General features: G+C 38.0%; 1 protein-coding gene across 1 annotated transcript in view; it reads right to left on the bottom strand.

The window, feature by feature from the left end:
* Positions 1-3,617: 3,617 nt before the first annotated feature.
* LOC128069525 (fibronectin type III domain containing protein 3C1-like) overlaps positions 3,618-24,854 on the bottom strand; it is a 58,587-nt gene continuing 37,350 nt past the window's right edge. Inside the window, exons 22-26 of the mRNA XM_052662688.1 lie at positions 22,511-22,785; positions 21,931-22,143; positions 21,317-21,483; positions 4,424-4,545; positions 3,618-3,956 (exon numbers count right to left, since the gene is read on the bottom strand). Coding sequence (XP_052518648.1) covers positions 3,618-3,956; positions 4,424-4,545; positions 21,317-21,483; positions 21,931-22,143; positions 22,511-22,785 — 1,116 coding nt within the window. The remainder of the gene's footprint in view (positions 3,957-4,423; positions 4,546-21,316; positions 21,484-21,930; positions 22,144-22,510; positions 22,786-24,854) is intronic.

The following is a 24,854-nucleotide window of genomic DNA, read 5'->3' as shown; positions in this document are numbered from 1 at the left end:
CACTTTTTCATGTGTTTATTAGCCATCAGCATGTCTTCTTTGGAGAAATGTCTGTTTAGGTCTTCTGCCCTCTTTTTTATTGAGTTGTTCTTTTTTTATATTAAGCTGCATGAGCTGCTTGTGTATTTTGCAGATTAATCCACTGTCAGTTGCTTTATTTCCAAATATTTTATCCTATTTTGATTATTGTCTTTTCACCTTGTTTATAGTTTCCTTTGCTATGCAAAGCTTTTAAATTTAATTAGTTTTCATTTGTTTTTGTTTTCCATTACTCTAGGAGGTAGGTTAAAGAGGATCTTGCTGCCATTTATGTTAAAGAGTGTTCTGCCTATGTTTTCCTCTAAGAGTTTTATAGTTTCTGGCCCTACATTTAAGTCTTTAATCCATTTGAGTTTATTTTTGTGGGTTTTCTTGAGGTCATACAATTTTTTAGTAGCAGAGATGAGACTAGAACCTTATTCTTCTGATATTCAGAATATACAATGCCCTAGAATTAGAAAGAAGTCAGAAACAAGATTTATAAAACAATGTTGTAACAGCCAGTTAAAGACATCTAGATATATATGGACTCTAGAAAGATGGTACTGATGAACCTATCTGAAGGGCAGCAATGGAGATGCAGAGAAAGAGAACAGAGTTGTGGACACAAGGTGGAAAGGAGAGGGTGGGAAGACTTGAGAGAGTAGCATTGAACAATATACATTACCACATGTAAAATTAGATATCCAGTGGGATTTTGCTGTATGATGCAGGGAGCCCAAGTCCAGTGCTCTGTGACAACCTTGAGGGGTCAGGTGGGTGGGAGGTGGGAGGAGGTTCAAGAGGGAGGGGACATATTTATACCTATGGCTGATTGATGTTGATTTATAGCAGAAACCAACAGAATATTGTAAAGCAATTATCCTTCAATAAAAATAAATAAATTTTTAAAAAGACATCTTGAATTGGTTTTAATTTTTCTAGTTTCTTTGGGAGGAGATAAATATGTAATATCAAGGGGATAATTATTCCAAATAAATAAACTTGTACAAGTCCCATTTCAAAAATAGCAGGGGAATAATTTTGTTATTTTTTATTGGTATTTAAAATTTTTCTTATGATAGTAATACTTTAATAAGTGTAAATTTTAGGTTCTACATTAGTTTGATGAACGTAGGTATATGGAATATACAAGCTGCAAAACATTTACTTTTAGCAGTAAAAAGTGTATTCAGTTTAATTAAAGTGTATTCAGTTTAATTATCAATCTCACAGTTCAGTTCAGTTCAGTTCAGTTCAGTCACTCAGTCGTGTCTGACTCTTTGCGACCCCATGAATTGCAGCACGCCAGGCCTCCCTGTCCATCACCAACTCCCGGAGTTCACTCAGATTCACGTCCATCGAGTCAATGATGCCATCCAGCCATCTCATCCTCGGTCGTCCCCTTCTCCTCCTGCCCCCAATCCCTTTCAACATCAAAGTCTTTTCCAATGAGTCAACTCTTGGCATGAGGTGGCCAAAGTACTGGAGTTTCAGCTTTAACATCATTCCTTCCAAAGAAATCCCAGGGCTGATCTCCTTCAGAATGGACTGGTTGGATCTCTTTGCAGTCCAAGGGACTCTCACGAGTCTTCTCCAACACCACAGTTCAAAAGCATCAATTCTTCGGCTCTCAGCCTTCTTCACAGTCCAACTCTCACATCCATACATGACTACTGGAAAAACCTTGACTAGATGGACCTTAGTCGGCAAAGTAATGTCTCTGCTTTTGAATATGCTATCTAGGTTGGTCATAACTTTTCTTCCAAGGAGTAAGCATCTTTTAATTTCATGGCTGCAGTCACCATCTGCAGTGATTTTGGAGACCCCCAAAAAATAAAGTCTGACACTGTTTCTACTGTTTCCCCATCTATTTCCCATGAAGTGATGGGACCAGATGCCATGATCTTCGTTTTCTGAATGTTGAGCTTTAAGCCAACTTTTTCACTCTCCACTTTCCCTTTCATCAAGAGGCTTTTTAGCTCCTCTTCACTTTCTGCCATAAGGGCGGTGTCATCTGCATATCTGAGGTTATTGATATTTCTCCTGGCAATCTTGATTCCAGCTTGTGTTTCTTCCAGTCCCGCGTTTCTCATGATGTACTCTGCATAAAAGTTAAATAAGCAGGGTGACAATATACAGCCTTGATGTACTCCTTTTCCTATTTGGAACCAGTCTGTTGTTCCATGTCCAGTTCTAACTGTTGCTTCCTGACCTGCATACAGATTTCTCAAGAAATCAATCTCACAAGGTATTCTAAATTGAGAGAATTTTCCATTTTCCATTAAAAGCAAATTACTATATAGGTAAGATTTTAAATACACCTTTAAAATATTTTCCACTAGGTAAAACTTTAAGGAAATGTTTGCTTGTAGGCGAAGAAAGACTGATAAGATATATTTTTAAAATAGGCTTTAAATATTATTTCTGTGGTATATATAACAAGTTACTACATTAAAATTTTAATTTTTAGTATTCTTTAAAGTTAAAATATGAAGGTAATATTCTTTTAGAATGTGGATTAATATTGTATCACAATTTACTTTTGAAGAAAACTGTTTTATGTTTTTCATATTTAAACAATACATCAAGCTCTAAATTGAACAGCAACCACCTAAATAAATTTTCTGTAACATACCACATATCAGTGAAATGGGTATGCCAAAGTTAGCTGATGTGAAAATGGGCCAGCTTATGATTTTCATTTTTGAAACACAAAGAGCAAACTGAAATAGAGATAATGTTTAAACATTTTCAATAAAGGTAAGAAATATTCTTTGGAGAGGGTGGCATCTCCTTTGCAAGATGGCCAAAACAGCTCCTGAAAGATTGTGAGAATAGAGAGAGATGCTTCATTTATAACTAGAAATAAATATGAATGCATCAATTTTGAGAATAAATCATTTAAATATTCCATGTAAAATATGAATAATCATATGTATCATGTTTAATTATTCCAGTTACAGAATAATCAGCACTGGGTATATTTGAAAGAGCTTAGAATGGTATAAAATGGCTTCCTACTTCCCTACTTCTACTCCCAAAGTGCTGTAAATTACTACTTTCCCACTATCAAAGTAATTATCAGAGCACAAGCCAAACAGCTGAGTATCTTACCTTGAAAAAATTACAGTACAGTACATAAAGTTGGTAGATACTTTTTATTATTTCATATGAATGTAAGTTGACATGTAGAATTGATTTTTACAACTTGGTTCTGTATAAAATTCTGAAATGCTTTTATGCTCTCATAACTCTTAAAACTTTGCAAAATATTCATTTGAAAAATTAAGACGGAATAGTTTTCAAGAGAGGTTTTAGGTCATTTTACATAATAGTGGAGTGTTGCTAAAATTCTCAAATTTAAAGTATACTTGTTTTCTAAAAAAGTCTCTTCTACTGCCACAATGAATTTCTCTTTTTTTTTTAATTAAAAATGAATTTCTTGAAGGCAGTTCTTTTGATGTCAGAGAAAAGTTCATAAGGATTTCTACCCAATAAGATTTACTTTTAAGAACTGAGATGCATCTAGCAATTTCTATATTAGATGTAATTTGTTTTAGAACTTTCTAAAAAAGTAGAAAATGTGTAAAAATAGATTAGTTGATAAGGAGGTACTGAATCATAGTAGCACATTGAATGGCAATTAGTGCAAATCCTATCACAAGGATCAGAACAAAGGTATCATCACTCATCTCTATCTTGGGCTTTTCATGTTTCACTTCACTAGGGCTGCTTCCCTGCCTTCCTCTAACATCTTTGCCAGGCCCTGGCTGTTGCTTATAGGTTGAGAAAAGAGCACTTGGGCTACATTGTCCCCAGAGCTCTTGTATCCCAGCAGAATTCTGATATTGACGTCCAGCGCAGACTTTGAAGCGGTAATGTGAATTTGTGAGAAAGTTGGAAAAGGAGAACGATGTGTTTGGTCCTTTGTAAATCTAAATGAAAAAGACTCAAAATTAAAATTATATTTTCTTACCAAAAACAAAAAGTTTTTGACAACAGGAAACATTGCATGAATATGTTCACAACAAAATAAAAGTTTACTGTTACAGTCTCTAATATCTTGAGAACCCAGTACTATTTAGGTGTAATTTTCTTCAATGTAACAAATAACAAAGACTTGTAACTGTTAAACTTTAAATTGCAGTTGGTTTGAAATGGCTTGGGCTTATGGTCAGTGGAATCTAAAAATAACTACATCCAATAATATTAAGTTAAATACATAAACAAATTGTTACCAAGTAAGGAGAATGTACATAAATATTTAGGACCAGATAGGATTTTTGGATAAGATTTAGTTACTTTCAACATCATAAAAGAATATTGTACTCTTTGACAAGAGCTCAGTCTCCAGAAGGATGTAAATCTATAAATTACAAAGACAAAATTTATAAGAATTTACCAGGTCAGTTCCTCTTCCACTGATGAGCTGAAGACTGTAAACTATGGAATCTCCATTTATTGGCTTCAAAGATTCCCATTTGACCTCACAAGTATTGTTATTCAACTGGTGCAATTTAGGTGCTAGAAAAAGAGAATTTCAGCTTAGATGGTTCCACTTTCCCCAAGTGGTCTTGAAAACGTTGAAATCTCTCATACAGTTCTATATGGTCACCAGGGGCGGCAGCTGGGAGGAGCAACCCCACGACAAAGGAGCGGTGGCTGTACGGGCACAGGAGGGCCTAGAGGAGCTATTCCACGTTAAAGGTCAGGAGGGGTGGCAGTGAGGAGATACCCTTCTTCCAAGGTAAGAAGCAGTGGCTGCGCTTTGCTGGAGCAGCCGTGAAGAGATACCCCATGTCCAGGGTAAGAGATACCCAAGTAAGATGGTAGGTGTTGCAAGAGGGCATCAGAGGGCAGACACACTGAAACCATACTCACAGAAAACTAGTCAATCTAATCACACTAGGAACACAGCCTTGTCTAACTCAATGAAACTAAGCCATGCCCGTGAGGCCACCCAAGACAGGCGGGTCATGGTGGAGAGGTCTGACAGAATGTGGTCCACTGGAGAAGGGAATGGCAAACCACTTCAGTATTCTTGCCTTGAGAACCCCATGAACAGTATGAAAAGGCAAAATGATAGGATACTGAAAGAGGTACTCCCCAGGTCAGTAGGTGCCAAATATGCTACAGGAGATCAGTGGAGAAATAACTCTAGAAAGAATGAAAGGATGGAGCCAAAGCAAAAACAATACCCAGCTGTGGATGTGACTGGTAATAGAAGCAAGGTCCGATGCTATAAAGAGCAATATTGCATAGGAACCTGGAATGTCAGGTCCATGAATCAAGGCAAATTGGAAGTGGTCAAACAAGAGATGGCAAGCGTGAACGTCAACATTCTAGGAATCAGCGAACTAAAATGGACTGGAATGGGTGAATTTAACTCAGATGACCATTATATCTACTACTGCGGGCAGGAATCCCTCAGAAGAAATGGAGTGGTCATCATGGTCAACAAAAGAGTCTGAAATGCAGTACTTGGATGCAATCTCAAAAATGACAGAATGATCTCTGTTCGTTTCCAAGGCAAACCATTCAATATCACCGTAATCCAAGTCTATGCCCCAACGAGTAATGCTGAAGAAGCTGAAGTTGAATGGTTCTATGAAGACCTACAAGACCTTTTAGAACTAACACCCAAAAAAGATGTCCTTTTCATGATAGGGGACTGGAATGCAAAAGTAAGAAGTCAAGAAACACCTGGAGTAACAGGCAAATTTGGCCTAGGAATATGGAATGAAACAGGGCAAAGACTAATAGAGTTTTGCCAAGAAAATGCACTGGTCATAGCAAACACCCTCTTCCTACAACACAGGAGAAGACTGTACACATGGACATCACCAGATGGTCAACACCGAAATCAGATTGATTATATTCTTTGCAGCCAAAGATGGAGACGCTCTATACAGTCAGCAAAAACAAGACCAGGAGATGACTGTGGCTTAGTTCATGAACTTCTTATTGCCAAATTCAGACTTAAATTGAAGAAAGTAGGGAAAACTGCTTTCAGGTATGACCTAAATCAAATCCCTTATGATTATACATTGGAAGTGAGAAATAGATTTAAGGGACTAGATGTGATAGACAGAGTGCCTGATGAACTATGGACAGAGGTTCGTGACATTGTACAGGAGACAGGGATCAAGACCATCTCCATGGAAAAGAAATGCAAAAAAGCAAAATGGCTGTCTGGGGAGGCCTTACAAATAACTGTGAAAAGAAGAGAAGTGAAAAGCAAAGGAGAAAAGGAAAGATATAAGCATCCGAATGCAGAGTTCCAAAGAATAGCAAGAAGAGATACGAAAGCCTTCTTCAGCGATCAATGCAAAGAAATAGAGGAAAAGAACAGAATGGGAAAGACTAGAGATCTCGTCAAGAAAATGAGAGATACCAAGGGAATATTTCATGCAAAGATGGGCTGGATAAAGGACAGAAATGGTATGGACCTAATAGAAGCAGAAGATATTAAGAAGAGGTGGCAAGAATACACAGAAGAACTGTACAAAAAAGATCTTCATGACCAAGATAATCATGATGGTGTGATCACTCATCTAGAGCCAGACATCCTGGAATGTAAAATCAAGTGGGCCTTGGAAAGCATCACTACAAACAAAGTTAGTGGAGGTGATGGAATTCCAGTTGAGCTATTTCAAATCCTGAAAGATGATGCTGTGAAAGTGCTGCACTCAAAATGCCAGGAAATTTGGAAACTCAGCAGTGGCCACAGGGCTGGAAAAAGATCAGTTTTCATTCCAGTCCCAAAGAAAGGTAATGCCAAAGAAATGTTCAAACTACCACACAAGAGCACTCATCTCACATGCTAGCAAAGTAATTCTCATAATTCTTCAAGCCAAGCTTCAACAGTATGTGAACCATGAGCTTCCAAATGTTCAAGCCAGATTTAGAGAAGGCAGAGGAACCAGAGATCAAATTGGCAACATCCATTGGATCATCAAAAAAGCAAGAGAACTCCAGAAAAAACATCTACTTATGCTTTATTGACTATGCCAAAGCCTTTGACTATGTGGATCACAACAAACTGTGGAAAATTCTTAAAGAGATGGGAATACCAGACCACTTGACCTGTCTCCTGAGAAATCTATGCAGGTCAAGAAGCAACAGTTAGAACTGGACATGGAACAATAGACTAGTTCCAAATCAGGAAAAGAGTACGTCAAGGCTGTATATTGTCACCCTGCTTATTTAACTTATATGCAGAGTACATCATGTGAAATGCTGGGCTGGAGGAAGCACAAGCTGGAATCAAGATTGCCAGGAGAAATATCAATAACCTCAGATATGCAGATGACACCACCTTTATGACAGAAAGTGAAGAACTAAAGAGCCTCTTGATGAAAGTGAAAGAGGAGAGTGAAAAAGTTGGCTTAAAGCTCAACATTCAGAAAACTAAGATCATGGTATCCAGTTCCATCACTTCACGTCAAGTAGATGGGGGAAACAATGGAAACAGTGACAGATTTTATTTTCTTGGGCTCCAAAATCACTGCAGATGGTGACTGCAGCCATTAATTAAAAGACGCTTGCTCCTTGAAGAAAATCAATGACCAACCTAAACAGCATATTAGAAAGCAGAGACATTACTTTGCCAACAGAAGTCCATCTAGTCAAAGCTATGGTTTTTCCAGTAGTCATGTATGGATATGAGAGTTGAACTGTAAAGAAAGCTGAACACCGAAGAATTGATGCTTTTGAACTGTGGTGTTGTCAAAGACTCTTAATAGTCCCTTGGACTGCAAGGAGATCCAGCCTGTCAATCCTAAAGGAAGTCAGTCCTGAGTATTCATTGCAGGGACTGATTCTGAAGCTGAAGCTCCAATAGTTTCACCACCTGATGTGAAGAACTGACTCTTGGAAAAGACCTTGATGCTGGGAAAGATTGAAGGCAGGAGGAGAAGGGGGCAACAGAGGATGAAATGGTTGGATGGCATCACTGACTCAATGGACATGAGTTTGAATAAGCTCTGTCAGTTGGTGATGGATAGGGAACCCTGGCGTGCTGCAGTCCATGGGGTCAGAAAGAGATGGACATGACTGAGCAACTGAACTGAAGATTACAACTTTTATTACTCTGGTTGAATCCCTACTGATATAATCTCTTGCACTGTATTTACATGATGTATCATACATTTGGAAGAATCCTCACAGTCATTAATAATTTTAAGATCACAAAAGTGTGTGAGGAAAGTAGGATGGAAACTGACTTAGGAAAGAAAAACAGAAACTTAGTAGGAATGTAGCATCTTTATTCCATGTTCTTAATCTTTCTATATTTGAGGAAAATGGGGCTTAAATATATATAAAGAGAGCAAGGTATTGTTATCTAAATCATGTTTAATTGCAATATGTTCCAGTTAGTTTTACAGTGAAAACCATTTCATAACAGTGCTTGGACTCATGTGTGGATGGATTAAAGCAACTGAACTTCACAACTGGAAAGGAAAAAATCCTCAAAGCTTGAGCTTTCATGACTACTCGGCCTCGTTATGTATTACCGACAACACTTTATTTTACTCCTATAAGGAGAACTAAATTCAGAGTTTGAGAAATTATCAAATATGTTGTTGTGTTTGTTTAGTCATTAAGTTGTGTCTGACTCTTTTGCAACCTCGAGGATCGTAGAATGCCAGACTTCTCTGTCCATGGGATTCTCCAGGCAAGAATACTAGAGTGGGTTGCCATTTCTTTCTCCAGGGGATCTCCTACAGTGGCAGGCAGATTCTCTGCCACTGATCCATCAGGGAAGCCCTATCAAATATGTATTAATTACCAAATATGAAGCTAAAAAATTTGTACTAAATATGTACAAATATGTACCTAATACTAAATTTATGTGGGCTTTTCTCAGCTGTAATCAGTATAACCATGCCTATTAGTTGATGAACTTTGTGTACTAATCCATTTGAGAAAGTATAGATAAAATGGAAAGGAAACTATGATGGGAATCAGTAGCCTACAGTACTAATCTTGCCTTAGCCACTGGTTCATAGTGTTCTTTAGCTAAGTTACCATTTGGGGGACTCAGCTTCTTCCTCTCAAAATGGCACTAGTCGTAGTGTGATTGGCTGGATTAGTTTATCTCAAAATATTAAAAAAAATGTGATTCTGAAGAAGTAAAACTGTCACTGTTTGCAGATGACATGATACTATACATAAAAAATGCTGCTAGAAAACTACTAGAGCTCATCAATGTACTCAGTAAAGTTGTAGGATACAAAATTAATGCACAGGGGGTGGTCCTAAGATGGCAGAGGAATAGGACTGGGAGACCACTTTCTCCCCCACAAATTCATCGAAAGAACATTTGAACGCTGAGCAAAATCCACAAAACAATTTTTTAATGCTGGCAGAGTACATCAGGCACCCATAAAATCAACCCATTGTCTTTGAAAGGAGGTAGGAAAAATATAAAAGATAAAAAGAGAGACAAAAGAGTTAGGGTCAGAGATCCGTCCCGGGAAGGGAATCTTAAAAGAGGAGAAGTTTCCAAACACCAGGAAACCCTCTCACCGGCAGGTCTGTGGGGAGTTTTGGAATCTTGGAGGGCAACATAACCGAGAGGAAAAAAAACGAAGTAAAATAAACCCCACAGATTACATGCCTAAGGGCAACTCCCAGCAGAGAAGTACCCCAGACGCTCGCATCTGCCACCAGCAAGTGGGGGCTGAACAGGGAGGAGCGGGCTGCACTGCTTAGGGTAAGGATCAGACCTGAATTCCCTGAGGGCAATCTGAAGGAGCTAACATGAGATAGCAACCTAAACTGTGGGATAGCCAGAGAGAGAGAAAAAAAAAAGAAGGGAGAACTATCTTGCGAAAAGCCCTAACCTAAGACGCTGTTGGCCAGCTCACAGAACAAAGGACTGAGCAAATACCAAAGGAGAGCTAGAAGGCTGCGACCGGCCCATCCCCTGCCGGAGGCAGGGGGGAGGCGGTGCCAGCCAGAGCCGGAAAGGGGCAAATTTGGCCCCAGAGACAGCATCCCCTACCAAACCGGATGGGCTTGCAGTTTCTAACCAAGACTTCCTGGGATTCTGGATGGTTGACATCCGCTGGGAGGGTCACAGTCAGAGATCAGCTTCCAGGAAGAGACACACAGCACACCAGAGATGGGTGCGCCTGCTGCAACCCAGGAATATGAGCGGCTGGGACTAGGGAGATAATGAGATAATAAGACGCACTCGTTGCTTGCGCTTGCCAAGCACCTGGTTGCCTGAGCTGCTCGGACCAGGGAAGGGCACAAAACGCAGGCCCAACAGAGTCTGCACCTTTGCGGAGTACCCGATAACCTTAACCTGGGAGTGGCTTAGACCTCGGAAGTGCATGCAACCCAGGCGCCGCGCCCCCCCCCACCCCGCCCCCGAGAGCAACTTGGAGCCTGAGCAGTGTAGACTGGGAAAGCACACAGGCCATGAGCGGGGGCAAACCCAGTGTGGCCGAGACACTGCAAGCACTTCCCACACACGCCAGTGATATTTGTTTGCAGTGTTCCTCCCTCCCTACAGCACAACTGAATAACTGAGCCTAAACAAGAGGCCACTTTTGCCCCCTTGTGTCAGGGCGGAAATTAGACACTGCAGAGACTTGCAAACAGAGGAAGCCAAAACAAAGAGGGAACCGCTTTGGAAGTGACAGGTGCAAAAGGTTAAAATCCCTGTAGTTAACACCGACTACATTGGAAGGGGCCTATAGATCTTGAGAAGTATAAGCTGGAACAAGGAACTATCTGAAACTGAACTGACCCCACACTGCACACAACAGCTCCAGAGAAATTCCTAGATATATTTTTTACTATTATCTTTTTTTTAAATTAAAAAATATTTTTTCTTATTTAAAGTCCTTTATTACTCCTTTAATTTTCATTTTTATAACCTACTATTACCTGGCAAAAAACCCCCTATCTTTAAAGCAAACTTCATATATATTTCTTATATTTTTGTAATTTTTTTTTAATGTTGTATTTTTGAAATTCTAAACTCTACTCTAGATTTTTAATCCTTGATTTATGGTATTTGTTATCAATGTTGTACATTTAAGAATCCAACCTTCAGTACCCATTTTTACTTCGGAGTGTGATTACTGGCTTGATTACTCTCTTCCCCTTTTGACTCTCCTTATTCTCCCCCAGGCCACCTCTATCTCCTCCCTCCCCCTTCTCTTCTCTACCCAACTCTGTGAATCTCTGTGTGTGTTACAGGCTGTGGAGAACACTTAGGGAACAGAGTCCTGCCTAGATCTATCTCTCTGCTTTTGACCCCCCCTTCTCCTCCTGCTCACCTCTATCTCCTTCCTCCCTCTTCTCTTCTCTATGTAACTCTGTGAACCTCTCTGAGGGTTCCAGACTGTGGAGAGCACATAGGGAATTGTTTACTGAGATATGGAGGAGATAGCTAGATTGCTCTCTCCCCTTTTGATTCCCCCTCTTCTCCTCCTGGTCACCTCTATCTCCCTCCTCCCTCTTCTCTTCTCCATGTAACTCTGTGAACCTCTCTGGGTGTCCATCCCTGTGGAGAATCTTTTTACCATTAAGCTAGAAGTTTCATCATCAGTGCTGTATGGATGGAGAAGTCTTGAGGCTACTGTAAGAATAAGACTGCAAACAAGAAGCAGGAGGCTTAAGCCCCAAACCTGAGAACACCAGAGAACTCCTGACACCAGGGAACATTAATTGATAAGAGATCATCCAAAAGCCTCCATACCTACACTGAAAGCAAGCACTACCCAAGAGCCAACAAGTTCCAGAGAAAGATATACCACACAAATTCTCCAGCAATGCAGGAACATAGTCCTGAGCTTCAATATACAGGCTGCCCAAAGTCACACCAAACCCACAGACATCTCAAAACTCACTACTGGACACTTCATTGCACTCCAAGGAGAAGAAATCCGGCTCCACCCACCAGAACACCAATGCAAGCTTCCCTAACCAGGAAACCTTGACAAGCCACTCATCCAACCCCACCCACAGGGAGGAACTTCCACAATAAAGAGGAACCACAAACTGCTAGAATACGGAATAGCCACCCCAAACACAGCAATCTAAACAAGATGAAAAGGCAGAGAAATGCCCAGCAGGTAAAGGAACATGACAAATGCTCACCAAACCAAATAAAAGAGGAGGAGATAGGGAGTCTACCTGAAAAAGAATTCAGAATAATGATAGTAAAAATGATCCAAAATCTTGAAAACAAAATGGAGTTACAGATAAATAGCCTGGAGACAAGGATTGAGAAGATACAAGAAATGTTTAACAAGGATCTAGAAGAAATAAAAAAGAGTCAATATATAATGAATAATGCAATAAATGAGATAAAAAGCACTCTGGAGGGTTAGAGAATAATGGAGGCAGAAGATAGGATAAGTGAGGTAGAAGATAGATGGTAGAAATAAATGAATCAGAGAGGAAAAAAGAATTAAAAGAAATGAGGACAACCTCAGGGACATCTGGGACAATGTGAAATTCCCCAACGTTTGAATCATAGGAGTCCCAGAAGAAGAAGACAGGAAGGAAGGCCGTGAGAAAATACTTGAGGAGATAACAGGTGAAAACTTCCCTAAAAGGGGGTAGGAAATAGCGACCCAAGCCAAGAAACCCAGAGAGTTCCAAACAGGATAAACCCAAGGTGAAAAACCTGAAGACACATGTTAATCAAATTAACAAAGATCAAACACAAAGAACAAATATTAAAAGCAGCAAAGGGAAAACAACAAATAACATACAAGGGGATTCCCATAAGGATAACAGCTGATTTTTCAATAGAAACTCTTCAGGCCAGAAGGGAATGGCAGAACATACTTAAAGTGATGAAAAAGAAAAACCTACAGCCCAGATTACTGTACCCAGCAAGGATCTCATTCAAATATGAAGGAGAAATCAAAAGCTTTACAGACAAGCAAAAGCTGAGAGAATTCAGCACCACCAAACCAGCTCTCCAACAAATGCTAAAGAATCTTCTCTAGACAGGAAACACAGAAAGGGTGTATAAACTCAAACCCAAAACAACAAAGGAAATGGCAACAGGATCATACTTATCAATAATTACCTTAAATGTAAATGGGTTGAATGCCCCAACCAAAAGACAAAGACTGGCTGAATGGATACAAAAACAAGACCTGTATATATGCTGTCTACAAGAGAACCACCTCAAAACAAGGGACAATACAGACTGTAAGTGAAGGGCTAGGAAAAGATATTTCACACAAATGGAGATCAAAAAAAAAAAAAAAAAAAAAAGCAGGAGTAGCAATACTCATATCAGATAAAATAGACTTTAAAACAAAGGCTGTGAAAAGAGACAAAGATGGACACTACATAATGATCAAAGGATCAATCCAAGAAGAAGATATAACAATTATAAATATATATGCACCCAACATAGGAGCACCACAATATGTAAGACAAATGTTAACAAATATGAAAGGGGAAATTAACAATAACACAATAATAGTGGGAGACTTTAATACCCCACTCACACCTATGGATAGATCAACTAAACATAAAATTAACAAGGAAACACAAACTTCAAATGATACAATAGACCAGTTAGACCTAACTGATATCTGTAGGACATCTCACCCCAAAACAATGAATTTCACGTTTTTCTCAAGTGCACACGGAACCTTCTCCAGGATAGATCACATCCTGGGCCATAAATATAGCCTTGATAAATTCAAAAAAATTGAAATCATTCCAAGCATCTTTTCTGACCACAAGGCAGTAAGATTAGATGTCAATTACTACTTTGCCAACAAAGGTCCATCTAGTCAAGACTATGGTTTTACCAGTGGTCATGTATGGATGTGAGAGTTGGACTGTGAAGAAGGCTGAGCACTGAAGAATTGATGCTGTTGACTGTGGTGTTGGAGAAGACTCTTGAGAGTCCCTTGGACTGCAAGGAGATCCAACCAGTCCATTCTGAAGGAGATCAGCCCTGGGATTTCTTTGGAAGGAATGATGCTAAAGCTGAAACTCCAGTACTTTGGCCACCTCATGCGAAGAGTTGACTCATTGGAAAAGGCTCTGATGCTGGGAGAGATTGGGGGCATGAGGAGAAGGGGACGACTGAGGATGAGATGGCTGGATGGCATCACTGACTCGATGGATGTGAGTCTGAGTGAACTCTGGGAGTTGGTGATGGACAGGGAGGCCTGGCGTGCTGCAATTCATGGGGTCACGAAGAGTCAGACATGACTGAGCGATTGAACTGAACTGAACGGAACAGGAAAAAAACTATTAAAACTTCCAACTATGGAGGCTAAACAACACGCTTCTGAATAACAAACAAGTCATGGAAGAATTAAAAAAAGAAATCAAAATATGCATAGAAATGAATGAAAATGAAAACACAACAACCCCAAACCTATGGGACATTGTAAAAGCAGTGCTAAGGGGAAGGTTCATAGCAATACAGGCTTACCTCAAGAAACAACAACAACAACAACAAAAGTCAAATAAATAACCTAACTTGACACCTAAAGCAAATAGAAAAGGAAGAATTGAGGAACCCCAGGGTTAGTAGAAGGAAAGAACTCTTAAAAATTAGGGCAGAAATAAATGCAAAAGAAACAAAAGAGACCATAGCAAAAATCAACAAAGCCAAAAGCTGGTTCTCTGAGAGGATAAATAAAATTGACAAACCGTTAGCCAAACTCATCAAGAAACAAAGGGAGAAGAATCAAATCAGCAAAATTAGAAATGAAAACGGAGAAATCACAACAGACAACATGGAAATACAAAGGATCATAAGAGACTATTATCAGCAACTGTATGCCAATAAAATGGACAACTTGGAAGAAATGGACAAATTCATAGAAAAGTACAACTTTCCAAAACTTCTATGAGGCCATAATTACCCTAATACCAAAACCAGTCAAAGATGCCACAAAAAAAGAAAACTACAGGCGAATATTACTGATGGACATAGATGCAAAAATCATTAACAAATTGCTAGCAAACAGAATCCAACAACACATTAAAAAGATCATACATCATGACCAAGTGGGCTTTATCCCAGGAATGGAAGGATTCTTTGCTGCTGCTGCTAAGTCGCTTCAGTCGTGTCTGACTCTGTGCAACCCCAGAGACGGCAGCCCACCAGGCTCCCCCATCCCTGGGATTCTCTAGGCAAGAATACTGGAGTGGGTTGCCATTTCCTTCTCCAATGCATGCAAGTGAAAAGTGAAAGTGAAGTTGCTCAGTCGTGTCCAACTCTTAGCGACCCCATGGACTGCAGCCTACCAGGCTCCTCCATCCATGGGATTTTCCAGGCAAGAGTACTGGAGTGGGGTGCCATTGCCTTCTCCCAAGGATTCTTTAATATCCGCAAAACAAATACACCACATTAACAAATTGAAAGATAAAAACCATATAATTATCTCAATAGGTGCAGAGAAAGCCTTTGACAAAATTCAACATCCATTTATGATAAAAACCCTCCAGAAAGCAGGAATAGAAGGAACACATCTCAACATAATAAAAGCTATAGATTACAAACCCACAGCAAACATTATCCACAATAGTGAAAAATTGAAAGCATTTCTCCTAAAGTCAGGAACAAGACAAGGGCCCCCATTCTCACCACTACTATTCAACATAGTTTTGGAGGTTTTAGCCACAGCAATCAGAGCAGAAAAAGAAATTAAAGTAATCCAGATTGGAAAAGAAGAAGTAAAACTCTCACTGTTTGCAGATGACATGATCCTCTACATAGAAAACCCTAAAGACTCCACCAGAAAATTACTAGAGCTAATCAATGAATACAGTAAAGTTGCAGGATATAAAATCAACACACAGAAATCCCTTGCATTCCTATACACTAACAACGAGGAAACAGAAATAGAAATTAAGGAAACAATTCCATTCACAGTTGCAATGTAAAGAATAAAATGCTTAGGAATAAATCTACCTTAAGAAATAAAAGACCTGTATATAGAAAACTATAAAACACTGATGAAAGAAACCAAAGATGACACAAATAGATGGAGAAATATATCATGTTCATGGATTGGAAGAATCAATATAGTGAAAATGAGTATACTACCGAAAGCAATCGACAGATTCAGTGCAATCCCTATCAAGCTACCAATGGTAGTTTTCACAGAACTAGAACAAATAATTTTGCAATTTCATGGAAATACAAAAAACCTCGAATAGCCAAAGCAGTCTTGAGAAAGAAGAATGGAACTGGAGGAATCAACCTGCCTGACTTCAGCCTCTACTACAAAGCCACAGTCATCAAGACAGTATGGTACTGGCACAAAGACAGAAATATAGATCAATGGAACAAAATAGAAAGCCCAGAGATAAATCCATGCACCTGTTGTCACCTTATCTTTGACAAAGGAGGCAAAAATATACAATGGAGAAAAGACAATCTCTTTAACAAGTGCTGCTGGGAAGACTGGTCAACCACTTGTAAAAGAATGAAACTAGAACACTTTCTAACACCATACACAAAAATAACTCAAAATGGATTAAAGATCTAAACAAAAGACCAAAAACTCTAAAACTCCTAGAGGAGAACATAGGCAAAACGCTCTCGAACATAAATCAAAGCAGGATCCTCTATGACCCACCTCCCAGAGTAATGGAAATAAAAGCAAAAATAAACACATGGGACCTAATTAAACTTAAAAGCTTCTGCACAACAAAAGAAACTATAAGCTAAGTGAAAAGACAGCTTTCAGAATGGGAGAAAATAATAGCAAACAAAGCAACTGACAAAGGATTAATCTCAAAAATATACAAGCAACTCCAGCAGCTCAATTCTAGAAAAATGAATGACCCAATCAAAAAATGGGCCAAAGAACTAAACAGACATTTCTACAAAGAAGACATACAGATGGCTAACAAATAGATGAAAAGATGCTCAACATCACATCATTATCAGAAAAATGCCAATCAAAACCACAATGAGGTACCATCTCACGCTGGTCATAAGGGCTACTATCCAAAAATCTACAATAAATGCTGGAGAGGGTGTGGAGAAAAGAGAACCCCCTTACACTGTTGGTGGGAATGCAAACTAGTACAGCCACTATGGAGAACAGTGTGGAGATTCCTTAAAAAAAGAAATAGAACTGCCATATGACCCAGCAATCCCACTGCTGGGCATACACACCGAGGAAACCAGAACTGAAAGAAACACGTGTACCCCAATGTTCATTGCAGCACTGTTTATAATAGCCAGGCCATGGAAACAACCTAGATGTCCAACAGCAGATGAATGGATAAGAAAGCTGTGGTACATATACACAATGGAGTATTACTCAGCCATTAAAAAGAATACATTTGAATCAGTTCTAATGAAGTGGATGAAACTGGAGCCAATTATACAGAGTGAAGTAAGCCAGAAAGAAAAACACCAATACAGTATACTAACGCATATATATGGAATTTAGAAAGATAGTAACAATAACCCTGTATGTGAGACAGCAAAAGAGACAGAGATGTATAGAACAGTCTTTTGGACTCTGTGGGAGAGAGAGAGGGAGAGGGTGGGGTGATTTGGGAGAATGGCATTGCAACATGTATAATATCATGTAAGAAACGAATCACAAGTCTAGGTTTGATGCAGGATACAGGATGCTTGGGGCTGGTGCACTGGGATGACCCAGAGAGATGGTATGGGGAGGGAGGTGGGAGGGGGGTTCAGGATTGGGAACATGTGTATACCCATGGCGGATTCATGTTGATGTATGGCAAAACCAATACAATATTGTAAAGTAAAATAAAGTAAAAAAAAAAAAAAAAAGAAACATACATATCATGTGTGAAACAGTTCGCTAGTCCAGGTTCGATGCATGAGACAGGGTGTTCAGGGCTGGTGCACTGGGATGACCCAGATGGATGGGATGGGGAGGGAGGGGGGAAGGGGGTTCAGGATGGGGAACACACATACACCCATGGCCGATTCATGTCAATGTATGGCAAAAACCACTACAATATTGTAAAGTAATTAGTCTCCAATTAAAATAAATAAATTTTAAAAAAATTGAAAAAAGAAAGAAAATTAACTCAAAACAGCTCATGGATTTAAATGTATAACCTAAACCTATGAAACCTTTGGGAAAACAAAACAAAACAAAACAAAACACCATGGGAAAAATTCTTCAGGATTTAGAGTTTGGCAAAGAATTTAGACTTGACACCAAAAACACAATAAAGAAAAATAACTTCATCAAAATTAAAGTCTTTTGCTCAGCAAAAGACCCTGTGAAGAAAATGAAAAACTACAAAGTGAGAGAAGATATTATCAAGCCACATATCCAAAAAAGGACTAATATCTAGAATGTAAGTGCTCTCAAAACTCAATAGTAAACAAAAAATCCAATTGGAAAATAGGAGAAATTATGAAGACATATCACCCAAGAAGATACCCAGATGGTAAAGAAGCACATGAAAAGACGTTCAACATCATTAGCCATGAGGGAATGGCAAATTAAAATCAAAATTGAATACCAATACACACTTATCAAGCTGACCAAATAAAAAGTAATGACAATCCCAAATGCTGATGAGAAAGTGTAGAGACTGGCTTGCTCATACATCACTGGTGGGAATGTATAATAAATTGGCACAGCCTCCTTGAAAACAATTTGGCAGTTTCTTAAAAAAATTACATATGCAACTTCCAGCAATTGCATTCCTAGGCATTCATCCCAGAGAAATGAAAACTTGTGCTCAGACAAAAACCTATAAATGAATACTTATAGAAGCTTTATTCATAATAGCTAATAACTGGAAACAACCAGGTATCTTTCTTTGGGTGAGTGTTTAAAAAAATTATGGCTATTCTATATCATGGAATACTGCTCAGCTGCAAAAAGAAATGAACTACTGCTATATACACACCCAGCTGAATGAATTTCCAAAGAATTATGTTGAGTAAAAAAATTCCCAAAGACTAAAAAAAAAAAAAAAACCCAAACTTAATACACAGAAATCTCTTGTATTTCTATACACTGACAATGAAAAATCAGAAAGAGAAATTAAGGAAGCAATCCCATTCACTCTTGCAACAAAAAGAATAAAATATCCACTTAAGGAGACAAAAAACCTGTACTCTGAAAACTGTAAAATCAAAAAATCAAATTTTGATTTGAGAAAAATCAAAGGTTACACAAATAGATGGAGAAATATACTACATTCTTGGATTTGAAGAATCAGTATTATGAAAATGACTATACTACCCAAAGTAATTTACAAATTCAATGCAGCCTCAATCAAATTAAAATAGCATTTTCCACAGAATTAGAAGAAAAAAATTTACAATTTGTATGGAAATACAAAAGACCCTGAATAGCCAAAGCAAGCTTGAGAGAGAAAAATAGAGCTGGAAGAATCAGGGTCCCTGACTTCAGATTATGCTACAAAGCAACAGTAATCAAAATAGTATGGTACAGGCACAAAAACAAATATAGATTAATGGAACAGGATAGAAAATCTAAAGATAAACCCATACTCCTGTGGTCACCTAATCTATGACAAAGGAGACAAGAATATATAATGGAGAAAAGACAGTCTCTTCAGTAAGTGGTGTTGGGAAAACTGAACAGTTGCATGTAAAAGAATGAAATTAGAAATTCTCTAATACTATACACAAAAATAAACTCAAAATGGATTAAAGATCTAAATATAAGACTAGATATTATAAAACTCTTAGAAGAAAATATAGGCAGAACCTCTTGGATGCAAATGGCAGCAATATCTTTTTCAATCCATCTCCTATAATAATGAAAATAAAAACAAAAATAAGCAATGGGACCTCATTAAACTCAAAATATTTTGCATAGCAAAGGAAACCATAAACAATATGAAAAGACTACCCACAGAATGGGAGAAAATATTTGCAAACAAAGCATCCAACAAGGAACTAATCTCCAAAATACACAAACAGCTCATGCAGCTCAATTTCCAAAACAAACAAACAAACAAACAATAAAAAACCAATAAAAAATGGGCACAATATCTAAATACACATTTCTCTAAAGAACGCATACAGATGATCAAAAAGCATATGAAAAGATGCTCAACATCACTATTTGTTAGAGAAATGCAAATCAAAATTACAATGAGGTATCATGTCACACCAGTCAGAATGGCCATCATCAAAAAGTGTACAAACAAATGTTAGAGAGAGTGTGGAGAAAAGGGAACCCTCCTACACTGTTGGTGGGGATGTAAATTGGTACATCCACTATGGAGAACAGTATGGAGATTCCTTTAAAAACTAAAAACACAGCTACCATATGTTCCAGCAATCCCACTCCTGGGCATATATCTGGAGGAAACCATAATTTGAAAAGATATATGCACCCCAATGTTCATATCAGTGCTATTTACAGTGGCCAGGGCATGGAAACAACGTAAAAGTCCATCGACAGAGGAATGGATAAAGATGTAGTACATATACGATGGAATATTGTTTGTTGTTGTTTAGTCACTATGAGTTGTGTCCAACTCTTTTGTGACCCCATGGAGTGGGGCCTGCCAGGCTTCTCTGTCCATGGAATTTCCCAGGCAAGAATACTGGAGTGGGTTGCCATTTCCTTCTCTTCCTTCTCCAGGGGATCTTCCTGACCCAGGGATTGAACCTGAATCTCCTGCACTGGTGGGTGTGTTTTTTGACACTGAGCCACCAAGGAAGCTCATTCAGTCATAAAAAGAATAAAATAATGCCATTTGCAGCAACATGGATGGACCTAGAGACTGTCATGCTAAGTGAAGTCAGAAAGACAAATATTTTATAATATCACTCATATTATAAAAGACACAAATGAATTTATTTCAAAAACAGAAACAGACTTACAGATATGGAAAGCAGGCTTATGGATACCAAAGGGAAAACATGGGGGGAAGGGATAAATCAGGAACGTGAGATGAATACACACACACTACTACATATAAGATAGATACCCAACAAGGATCTGCTGAATAGCACAGGGAACTCTACTCAGTTTTCTGGGATAACCTATATGAGAAAAGAATCTAAAAAAAGAGTGGATGTATGTATATGTATAGCTGAATCACTTTGCTTTACACCCAAAACTAACACAACATTTTAAAAATCAACTATATGCCAATAAAATTAACATATAAAAAATCATGATTCTGGGACATCATTAACTTTTATCTTGCCCTTTTAATCTGTAATTAAGTAATTTTGGTGTTCTATTTTTGAATATTTAAAATAAACCTTACTGTGAAATTTTATATATGAGCTACTGGAACTCAAATTAACATAGTCTTCATTATCATGGCTTATAATATTTACCTTTAAGTGTGGCTGGTGGGGTTTTGGTTGTAGTGAAAGTATAGATACCAGACAGTGGCCCCTCACCAGCTTCATTACATGCTTGGATTTTAAAATTATATTGCGTATGTTCACTCAATCTTTGTACTTTGTGACTTTGACAAGGTCCATGATAAATAATAGAAAATCTGGAAGTGGGAATCAAGATGGAAGGAAGCAATATTATTAATCAACTGGCCTACAGGTACAAATAACTCTATATGACTGACTTAAAACTGTTTTTAAAACTACAATAAGCCTTAAATAAATAAACTTGAAGCCATAAAGGTAAAACACAAAAGAAAAAAAAATCAAATTGTAAATATCACAATGTGAAAGTGCAGGCTTTCATATTTCTTTGGTAACTCTATATTCCATAGTATTAATATCTGTTGTATAAGGGAAGAAATGTTTTGAAAGAGGCAAAAATAGAGAGCTGAATTATCACCAAGAATTTAAGAAAGTAATAAAGTATTGCTAGCATGTTAAAGGGCTGCTTTATTAGTTCATTGAAACCACTTTGGATTATGAATTAAAATAGGAAAATTTTAAATATCTTTATTATAATACATGCTAAATAGTAAAAAATAGTTTACCTGTCAGATCGATCTCCCATTAATAAATTATAGCTTGTAAGGTTAGAAAGTAATCTTTTGCTTGAAGAGTTACCCCATTTCAGTTTGAGGCTCTGGTGCCCATAGACCACACAGTCAAGTCGTGGAGGCTCAGGTGGCAGTGGCTTGGTTTTGGTTCTTATTGATTGGCTAAAAGGGCTTAGTCCATAATGATTGATAGCTTGAATTCTGATTCTAGTGGTGAGAAAAAAAATAAACTGTATTAATCTAGATTTAGAAAAGAAAATACATTTCTACATTTAAGTTAACCCCCTAGTAACTCTATGTAGGATATTAACTATTCAGTTCAGTTCAGTTCAGCTCTATTATACTAATTATTAGAGACAAATTTCTGAAACAAAAATCTTGAATTTGCATAGTCACTATTGACAATTATTAATGAGGAGGAGAAATTGACTTTTAGTAATGCCCAATGTTTCTAAAACAATAGAAATCCGTTTCAAAGAAAATGCTATGTAGATTGTATAAACCTACAAATGCAGAACTGCTCAAAAGTCTCAAAAAGCTTTCCATCTACCTAAGTAAGATATAAGCGACTTACCTGTATGTGGTATCAGGCTGTAGATTTTTCAGAAGACATTCTGTTACTCTACTAACAGTCACAATTTTTCTGTCTCCATATTCAATGTTATAGCCGGTGATTGCAGAACCATGGCAATCTGGTTCCTCCCATTGAATAGCGATGCAAGATGATGCCAATTTGGCAGGAACTTTGTTTTCAAATTCTTGTAACACTGTTACTGCTGCTGGTACAGTTGCTGGTGTGGTTACTATGCCAGTTTCTCCAAACATTCCAACTCCAACTATATTTACAGCCTGAAAAAGTATATTCTGTTAGAGATTCATTATTACTTTGGTTTTGTACATAAACCATTTTGTTGCATAGAAACAAATTTTCTTTTTTTTTGCGTGTGTATGTGGTTTGGATTTTGCTTGTGGCTTTATTTTCACATGTGAGATCTTCTCATACCCAAGAAACCAGGCCTTGCCTAAGTGACATCACATTTGCAAGAATGCATGCCATCTTGTCCTTCTTTACAGTTTTCATGGATCTCTCTTAAGAGGAAGCAGAGAGAACGTTGGGAATGGGAGTAACAGGTGATTAGTTTTTTCATTTCTTTATATATACAAATTCACAAAATAAACTTTCTTAAACTCCAGTTCTAACAATATGGAATAAAAATTCTCGATATAATTGACACATAACATTGTGTAAGTTTAAGGTGTATAACATTGATTTGATACATTTATATACTGCAATATGAAACAATATGGTTCTAAAATGCTGACATATACACGGAAATCTGTAGGTTGCGTATTTAAGAAGGTGAAGAGTCTAAAACTGGGAAGGTAAATGAAGAGTGCTAATATGGACAGTTCAGGAAAAATATACCAAAACCAAACTCATTTATCCCATCAAGTTCAGTTCAGTTCAGTTGCTCAGTTGTGTCCAACTCTTTGCGACCCCATGGCCTGCAGCACACCAGGCCTCCCTGTCCATCACCAACTCCCAGAGCTCACTCAAACTCACGTCCATTGAGTCAGTGATGCCATCCAGCCATCTCATCCTCTGTTGTCCCCTTCTTCTCCTGCCCCCAATCCCTCCCAGCATCAGAGTCTTTTCCAATGAGTCAACTCTTCACATGAGGTGGCCAAAGTACTGGAGTTTCAGCTTTTGCATCATTCCTTCCAAAGAACACCCAGGGCTGATCTCCTTTAGAATGGACACCCGTGGTGGATTCATGTCAATGTATGGCAAAACCAATACAGTATTGTAAAGTAAAATAAAGTAAAAAAAAAAAAAAAAAAAAAAAGAATGGACTGGCTGGATCTCCTTGCAGTCCAAGGGACTCTCAGGAGTCTTCTCCAACACCACAGTTCAACAGCATCAATTCTTCGGCGCTCAGCTTTCTTCACAGTCCAACTCTCACATCCATACATGACCACTGGAAAAACCATAGTCTTGACTAGATGGACCTTTGTTGGCAAAGTAATGTCTTTGCTTTTGAATATGCTACCAATCACCATCTTCAGTGATTTTGGAGACCCCCCCAAAATAAAGTCTGACACTGTTTCCACTGTTTCCCCATCTATTTTCCATGAAGTGATGGGACCAGATGCCATGATCTTCGTTTTCTGAATGTTGAGCTTTAAGCCAACTTTTTCACTCTCCTCTTTCACTTTCATCAAGAGGCTTTTTAGTTCCTCTTCACTTTCTGCCATAAGGGTGGTGTCATCAAACTTTCTTCCTTTTCTTCAACTTGTAGTTTCTACCTCTGTTGGTGGTAGCCCCAAGTCCACATCTATTCAAGTTTCACTGACTTTGTAAAAATTTTTATTTTGAGATCATTGTAGATTCTATTGTATCCTTTACCCACTTTCCCCAAAGGTAATATTTTGCATAACTATAGTAAAATATTATAATCAGGAAATTAACATTAATACATTCTATCGATGTTACTCAGATTCCACCAATTTTACATGTGCTCATTTGTGTGTATATTTATTTCTATGACATTTTATCACATGTTTAGCTTCATGTAATCATCAACCCAGTTAAGATAGAAGCTCCATCACAATTTACCCTTTTATAGCCTCAGTGATCTTTCCCTCCCCCCTTTTTCTAAGCCCTGACAACCAGTAATTTGTTCTTCATAACTATAATTATGTTTTTTCAAAAACATTATTTACAAAAATGTAAATAGAATAAAGCAGTATGTGAATTTTTCAGATAGGTATTTTTTGGTCAGCATAATTCTGTGATCCATCAAAGCTGTTGTGTGCATCAATAGTTTGATTCCTTTTATTTTCAAATAGTTAGCCATGGTATGGATGTAGTACAGTTACTTTAATCATTTACCTGTTGAAGGACATCTGATCTGTTT

The sequence above is a fragment of the Budorcas taxicolor genome, chromosome X (genome assembly GCF_023091745.1).
Source record: "Budorcas taxicolor isolate Tak-1 chromosome X, Takin1.1, whole genome shotgun sequence".
NCBI classification, from domain to species: domain Eukaryota; kingdom Metazoa; phylum Chordata; class Mammalia; order Artiodactyla; family Bovidae; genus Budorcas; species Budorcas taxicolor.
This window is presented reverse-complemented; position numbering and strand designations above follow the sequence as displayed.